The 8,171-nt window shown below is 42.7% G+C and overlaps 1 protein-coding gene across 1 annotated transcript; it reads right to left on the bottom strand.

Moving 5' to 3' along the window:
• Positions 1–398: 398 nt before the first annotated feature.
• On the bottom strand, positions 399–7,832 carry SET (SET nuclear proto-oncogene). Its single transcript, XM_031954762.1, has 8 exons — positions 7,366–7,832; positions 5,412–5,469; positions 4,510–4,652; positions 3,931–4,034; positions 3,680–3,793; positions 3,091–3,261; positions 2,854–3,000; positions 399–2,285 (listed from the first exon to the last, which is right to left on the bottom strand). The coding sequence occupies exons 1-8, from the start codon at positions 7,436–7,438 to the stop codon at positions 2,262–2,264; spliced, it is 834 nt and encodes a 277-aa protein (XP_031810622.1). The 5' UTR covers positions 7,439–7,832; the 3' UTR covers positions 399–2,261.
• Between the last annotated feature and the right edge of the window lie 339 nt (positions 7,833–8,171).

Genomic DNA, 8,171 nt, shown 5'->3' with positions numbered 1-8,171 from the left:
TACTCCAAAAAGATTACAAACAAAAAAAGTTTCAAAACAGGATTTTTTCACTCAAACTCATTCAAGGTCATCAAAAAAGCATTGCAATCCCTCCCCCACCAACCTTTATGGCTTTTATTAATATAACACTTGCCCTACAATTGTATGAGCACTTTTGTTTACAAACCTACATACTAGCACAAAAAAATTTTTCCTCTCAAAAACAAGCAACATTAAGTAGAGACCTTAGAAACCACCAGATCAAATGACATTACTTGCCAAAGGTCATTTACCAGACTTCTAACAAAATATTTTCCCCTTCCCCAAGTCCCCAAATTATAACAGCCACCCAGAACAAGGACATAAAATTCATAAACAATGATCCCTGCTTATAAAACGAGAAGGACCCCAGTCCAAAGAATCTTTATGTTCCTTTATTGGAGCAAGATTCCTGACCATATACAGTGATGTATTACTAAACACAAAGACCTGTGCAGAAAAATTACATTCTATCCATCTAAACAGGTTTTGTTACACGATGCCTCTTGATGGAATAATTCTCTAAATTGTTTCATACATCAAAAAGCTTTTGCATTTTAACAGGCCAGCTTTGAACTCACATCTTTTAAAAATATATGTGGCAGAAAACTTTAGCTACTAAATTTTTACAGCATTAGAAGCCTACACATTAGGTAGCAACTTTAGCAAAATGTTTATATGCACCATGGCATTTAGCAAAGCAAAGTCTCTATCTTACCGGGTTAACAAATAATTTCATTTGGGTTGTTTTTTGCTAAAGAGATGGTAGTTAGAGGAAACAAAATTTAAGTACTCCTAACCTGAGTTCCTTACCCCGAGGCACCTACTTTTAACTGATGGTTTACTCCTCCTTCGACACTTTATAAAACCAACAAATACTTATCAACAGTACTTCTAGTTGTAAATTGGACACTATAGCACCAGTTACGTACGTCTGACTGGAGGCACTAACAGCAACATTTTTGCCGTTTATCAACTCCATGTTGATTATCACAAATCTATGAAGCAGCCAGAATTTCTTTAAAAATCAAGTGTGCACAACACACTAATAAATGCTTTTTGATTGCCAGACCTACTCTATACTTGATAGCATAATTCACGGATTAATTCCAGCCACATTACATTAAGGTATTTTACAGCTGTGGACAATGGCACGCTGACTCTTTGACTCAATTCTAGCAGATCAGTCCATACAGCCCTGAGGTAATTTTGCAAAGTGCACATCATATTAGTGATCAAACAAATGTGCCAAATTTGGTGACACTAAAAGTTCAACAATAATTACGTCAGACTTGGAAGGGGAGGTCTGAAATACAGTCTATTCTGAGAGAAGACCATCAAATCCTTTGTGTACACATTTAGTTTTATTGTAACAAAGCAACTTGTACATTTTAACGTTTAAAACTGAGCATCTTCCTTTCCAGTGAAACAAAAAAGAAAATTTAAAAATAAACAAGAACAAAATTACAATAGAGAATGTCAATTCCAAATAAGATCCTACAGGTTCTGCTGATTCTCCATTGAGTGGCAGGGCTCAAAGTCATCATTAGGAGAGAATTTTATTTTAAAACTGTCATCTTAAACTGCAAGGATGTCTGTTAAACATCACAATTAAACATGCCAAAGGAGAAGAAGCCATGTTGTCAAAATGCCCACTTAACCCACCCAAACATCTCAAACCCACCCTTGCTGACCTGCTATAACCCCATGGTTTTTTTTTTGTTTTTTTTTTTCATTTTTTTAAACAAGAGAAAGTAGACAGATACATGTTGGTAAATGCTAACTGTCCATATTCACATAGAGACACAGTGTAATCTCTGAGCCCAATATACAGAGAAAGAAGGAAAAAAGCTAGAATTCTATGCACTACTACACAGGGGCCTAGCACCCTTCAGCTTCCAGCGGTGTGAAGGGAGCAGAAGGTTTCTTTTTTCCCACAGAACACAGTGTGTGTTGATTCCATAAACAGTTTGTTTTGAGATAGGAAGGGATAAAAATATGAACTTGGAACAGAAACTGGTAGAGATTCTTTTCCCACTGTATTCTGCTCAAGGTATTTCCCCCCCCCCCCCCACCCAAAAAAGTTGTGAACCATGGTGTAAAGGAGAGAAAGAGACCTCAAGAGAACAAGGCGAATGCGCACAAGAGAAAAAAAAAATAAAAATAAAAAGGCTGCAACTTGCTCCCAGGGACTGAAGAAAATTAAAAAGGTAAAAGAAGGTTTGGAATCCATCAGTGTTCTATTAGTCATCTTCTCCTTCATCCTCCTGTTGGGGGGAAAAAAGGATGGTGGTTAATTCCTGTTGAAAAGCCACTACCTTTCAGGAAATCTTTTGTCCAATACAGGTTCTAACACTTACAAAAACTACAGGTGGCAGGAAAGAGATAAATGATAACTGAGGTGCCCCCTTAAGGATCAGATTAATCTCCTCAGAAGTCTAATGACTATGACATTACAAAGTTATTTAATTTTAAAATTTCATTGCCAATATATGTCACAGGAAAACAAGTAACCAAAAACTAGAGATCAAAATTCAACACATATACCAATGTAACAAACTTCAAGATTCTATGCCAATTATTTGACTATAGAAGGATTTTGCTATATTGAGCTTTTACTTCTGATGAGATATGCTTTGAGGAATGGCTGGCACTATCCTCAGTATCACTGGATACCTAAAATAACCTTAAGATTCCTATGATATATAAATAAGGAAGAATTAAAAATAAAGCCAAGCACTTATGCTTATTTTTCAAGCATTGCTTGCAAATTAACTGACCACTTCATACAATTAGTTTTGGAAATGCCAACCACCTTATACAATAAATTCTCACCTCTCCTTCTTCTCCCTCATCATCATCTTCATCTTCATCTTCTTCACCTTCATCACCTTCTTCATCAATGTCCTCCAAGCCTTCTTCTTCTTCATCATCATCATCATCTTCTTCTCCTTCTCCTTCTTCATCATCCATATCGGGAACCTTAAGAATACAGGTAATTTTGTTCAGAACGCACTCTAAACAGACAAGTAAGTGCACTGTGAAAGAAAGCTACAAACTCCCAAGACATACCAAGTAGTACTGTAAGGGATTTGGCCAGATATCATCTTTGATGACCTCTCCTAATTCATCTGCACCTGCATCAGAATGGTCAGTGAACCAAGTGAAAAAGCTTTCTGGTTCTTCATGCTGCCTCTTCCGGCTGGCTTTATTCTGTGTCTGACTTGAACGTTTCGTCAAGTCCTAGGAAGAGATAGGAAGACTTAAGGATATAAAAGCACATTACCCTGAAAGTATTCATAATATTTCTTAGATACTAAATAAAATGCCTTTTCCTATTTAAAAAGACAAATTATTTTTCTTTAGACCTTGTTAATAGCACTTTCTAAGGCTGGTTTAAAGAATTTGGATTTCTGGGAAATATTTCTTTTCCTCAAGGTTACTAAATTCTGTGTGTCCTAAGGAACAATAAAAATTGTTCAATTTATCATTCTTGGTCTGATTAAAAAAAATTTTTTAAAGGAAAAACAAGTACCCTACACATCTAGAAGTGTCAGATCAGATAAGGATAAGTCAGACTTATACCCCCTTCCCCTACAAATATATAGAAACAATTCATTCTCAAGGTTAAGTTGTTAAAACCAAAAAGTCTTATACATACCTTCCCAGATTTCCATTTTATTTCAGTCGACTTTGAAGATGGATCTCCACTTTCATTAAGATGAAACTCTTTGGAGAGAACTTTATTTTCGAAGTAAGGATTTTCATCAAAATACTATATTAAAACATGAAAACACTGTTAAATGAACATAGTTGTAAATGTACCTACTCTATAGCTAATACTCCAATATCACCGAAAATCCCATGTAAAAACCTCCCACAATAAAAATATTCTGACAAGGTTTTACTTACAAAATCTATTCTGTAACCTGATTTAATATCTTCAAACTCTGTCACTTCCACTCTGGTCAAATAATGCAGTGCCTCTTCATCTTCCTCCCCAAGCAGTGCAGATACTAGATAAGCACAGCAAAAAGTAGTACCACAACAAGACAATTAATGTTTGGGATTTTTTTATGTCAATATGTTACAACTTTTATATAAAAATGTTTATGAACCCCTTTCTTTAGACAAATATTTTAAGGATTTAGTTTGGTACATGTCAAACTACTTCTTTGATTCACAAAAACATTCCACACCAATAAAAAAGGGAAAACTGTACACAAATACAGAATTTGTAACTAGTTAGGAGCATATTCAAAACAAGTTTGCTATTGATTTCTATTTCCAGAAGTCTTCTAGTAGCTCTGCCACTGTAGGTGATATCCATACATAACAATTTAACTTTAAGCCTCAGTTTATTCTTCTCTCATGTGGTTGGATTCCCTTAATTTAAAAAAAAAAAAAAAAAAAAAAACCCAAATCCCACTACTTTTAAGATAAATGTTTTTTTGTTCCCTACTTTACCTATCTCAAAGAAAAGTAACATACCTTGCGGGTGGTTAACAAATGTTGTTACCCAGAAGTTTGGTATTTTGGCGATCAATTCTGACCTCTTCTGGAAGAAGGGTTGGCGGAGTTTGTTATATTTCTGTTCTACTTTCAAAATTTCCTCACTGGCTTGCTCATTCAGTCTGAAGCAAAAGAAAGACATGTTAGTTAGTTTTATGGCCAGGACCCAATAGGTACAAATGCAGCTGTAGCTTGGAGGTTTAATATTCATACCTGGTACAAAGTGTCTGTTAAAAAGGAAAAATTCAAAACTTATCTGGTAGTTAATTTCCTTCATCACCATCTCATCCATAAAGCCAAAGGCCTAACCAATAACTGAACACGAATTTAGAAAAAACAAAAACAAAAACCTAAAGTCTCATTATTTACTAAGGAAATCCAGTAAATAGGCAGATGAACAACAAACCAGAGAATGCCACCAAAGAATTCCTTTCTAAACCAGTAAGTATAAGCTTATATAGATTTATTGCATCTATTGTATTACCAGGACAACTTTCCTGAAACCAATAGGAACTTAAGCCAAGACCAGTGTTGCAAAGTTAAGGCATACCAAACATACTGATTCCATAATTCAGATTCATCTGAACTCTACAATCTAAGTCAGACAATTAGTAGCCTTCAAAGTCAAATTCAACCCCTTCAAGGTCAATCTTTTATCAAATAGTTTGGTGGCTGACCAAGTGTTTTTAGGGAGGAAAACACCTAATCATAAAACTTCCAATCAAGGTAAGCAGCCACCACCAAAAAGTGGCTACTATAAGTAATTCACTAACACCATGCAAATTCCAAACTCACTTTTTAATAAGAATTCACTTAGTACTTAATTACCAAATGCTTTAATGAAACTTAGACTTCAAAAAAAAAAAATCACTTCAGTTTACCTGTCTATTTCATTCTGTACTTCATCAATGTGTTCAATTGCTTCCTGTTGCTCTTTTTCTGCAAAAAAAGAAGTTAGGATAATATATATTTGAAAAGAAAAAAAAGATTGAATTCTTTTGGGACATAGTATTTTAATTTTCAAGTACAACGACTTTACTATCATTTTTTGGAGTAACCATTTCACCCAATTAAAGTTACTCAAATCAATGTGAAAAATATTCAATATTTATGATCAAGCGGCTTAATTTTTAAAAACCATACAGTTGCAACAAAAAACTATTTGTTCTACTAAAGCAAGCATTAAAAAAAGTTCTTTCATGGAATAATCGAGACAAAACTATGTATGCACAGGACTATTCCCTTATAATGCCTTAAAATATCCACAACTTCCAAAATAGAATAGCAGCTGCTAACCAGGAGCCCCCAAGTATCCAACAAACAATAAACACCCTATCAATTTAAACACAGTGGCTATGCTTGGTTTTCTCCAAGGGTATGATAATCTTGCAACTCCTAAGAACATAAAACAGCAGCGGTTTTGTACCAGACATTCTACTCGGTTTTTAAGTTTACCTCCGTCTTATATGGTCAAATTCAAATTCCTGCTGGATCAGATTCTAAGACGTATCCCCCAACACCCAAACCAAAATTTCTGGCGGGCTGTTGATCCTAAGCATTCAGCATGAAATCGGGGCACAAGTATGTGAAGCACGTGTTGAAGTAAGAAAACTTTCTTAGGGGAGATGTTAGGCAGAAGAGGTAGACAATGGAAAATGATTTTTTTTCCTTTTAGCAAGTTCTTAATAAGGAGAAAGGCGGGCAAGTTAACAATCAGGCATGAGAAGGTGGGGAAGTGTTTCCGGGAACCATCCAGAGCTCAGGGACAACCCCCTTCCCCCCAACTCAAAAAGCCAAGCTGGAGGAAGCCCACCAACCTCGCCTAACTCCAGGTTGTTTTGTGATGCCTTTTTAAGGGAGCTAAAAAAAAAATCCCTTCAACTCCTCTACCCCGGGGCAGTCTGAGGGAAGCTGCTAGTGGAAAGAAGATCCCACGTGGGGGGCTCTTCCCGGCAGCCAGGAGTGGCGCTGGCCAGGGTATCCCCCCCAACGAGGCCCGAACATCAAGGAGATGGACAGAGCCCAGTGCCTAAACTGGCCTCGTGGTTTCCACTCCCCTCCAACCTCTCCAACACCCCACCCCGCCCAGCGCCCTCGGGGGACGCGGCAGTGGGGGAGGAGAAGGGAGAAGGGGGAGGACAGAACACCGGGCTCGTGCTGCAGCCCTTGGAGAAAGCAGCCCGGCCGCCCTGGGCCTGGGGCCGTGTCCAGAGGCAGCCGCACCATGTGGCGGTGGCGGCTGATGGGAGAGAGAAGCATCATGGCGGAACACAATAAAGAGCCGCTTCTCGGGGAGGGGGAGGGGGGGTGAAGAGGGAGGGGGGAAAGAGGAGGAGGAAAGAGGAGGAGGAAAGGGGGAGGAGTGGGGGTGGAGGGGGTCTCCCTCCGCCGCCAGAGCAGCGCGATGCAGGCCGCAGCGCCCCCGTCTTTGCAAGCCCCGTCCGCGGCGACTATGTAGCCACCTAGGGACACAATGCATGGGGGCACACCACGCATGTACAAACACCATCAAAAAATAAAAATGTTACGATAAGAAAAAGGCGCTAACATGGCCTCCCCTTCTTCGCCAACACCGCGAGGACGGGCCTTTCGGCCCGCGCGCCGGCCCTGGCCTCCCCCCCTTCCCGTTCACTGCGCGCGCTACCTCGCGCCGCCGGCCTCCCCGCGCGCCACCCTCCTACGCCCGCCCGCTCCCCCCCTCCGCCCAGCGCCCCCCGCGCGCCCAGCGCCCGCTGCCGCGCGCCCCAGGCCCCCCGCGCACCCCGAGCAGGAGAAATGAGGAGGAGAGAGGGAGGGAGGGGGGGTAAAATGGCGGCGGCCCCCGCTTCCCCTCACCTGAGGTCTCATCGGCTCCGTCGTGGTTGGAGTTGAGATCCTTTTTACTGACTTTGGCCGCCGGCGCCGACATGGTGGTGCTCTCTCCGCGCTCACCGGCTCCGGGGAGGAGAGAAGGGAGAGGGGGGGCGGGCGGGCGGCTGCCTTTCACCTCACACACCACACGGGGCGGGCGGCTTCGCTCGGTCCGCGCGCTCGGGGCTCGGGGGGCCTCGGCCGCCTCCTCCTGGGGCTTCGGGCGCTCTCTCCGCGCGGCCTGACGGGGAGGGGAAGGGGGGGGACCCTGAGGCGGGGAAGGGGAGGGGCGGCGGCAGTGTCTTCCTCGGTCAGAGGCTTCTGCTTCTGCTCTCAGAGACGCGTAGACGGCGCTCCTTCACTCACGCTCTCTCCCTCTCTTCCCAGAGCCGCCTCCTCCACCACCACAACCAGCACCACCACTACCTCCACTACCTCCTCCACCACCTCCTCCTCCTCCACCACCACCTCCTCCTCCTCCTCCTGGCGGCGAGGGGCGGGCGACAGGGCGCAGGCGCGCCAGGCCCCACGCGCAGACCCCGCCCCCAGTCCGGGTGGCTCGCGCCGCCGCCCCATTGGCTGTAGCACCCAAGAAGAGGGGCGGGGCCCTGCGCGGTGGAGACACAAGACCTCGGGAAGAGGCGGGAGAAGGGAGGGAAAAGAACGCGGCGTACGAGATTAGCCCTTTCCCCCCCCCCCCCCCCTCCCCTTGCCTTTCCCTTCTTCATATGCCCTGGACGTCAGCGCGCTAGTAGCGCGCGGCGGCGGCGGAGGCAGGAGGAGGGAGGGGA

Source organism: Sarcophilus harrisii, chromosome 2, assembly GCF_902635505.1.
Source record: "Sarcophilus harrisii chromosome 2, mSarHar1.11, whole genome shotgun sequence".
Classification (NCBI taxonomy): domain Eukaryota; kingdom Metazoa; phylum Chordata; class Mammalia; order Dasyuromorphia; family Dasyuridae; genus Sarcophilus; species Sarcophilus harrisii.
Note: the sequence above shows the minus strand (reverse complement) of the source record. Positions and strands in the feature narration are given on the sequence as shown.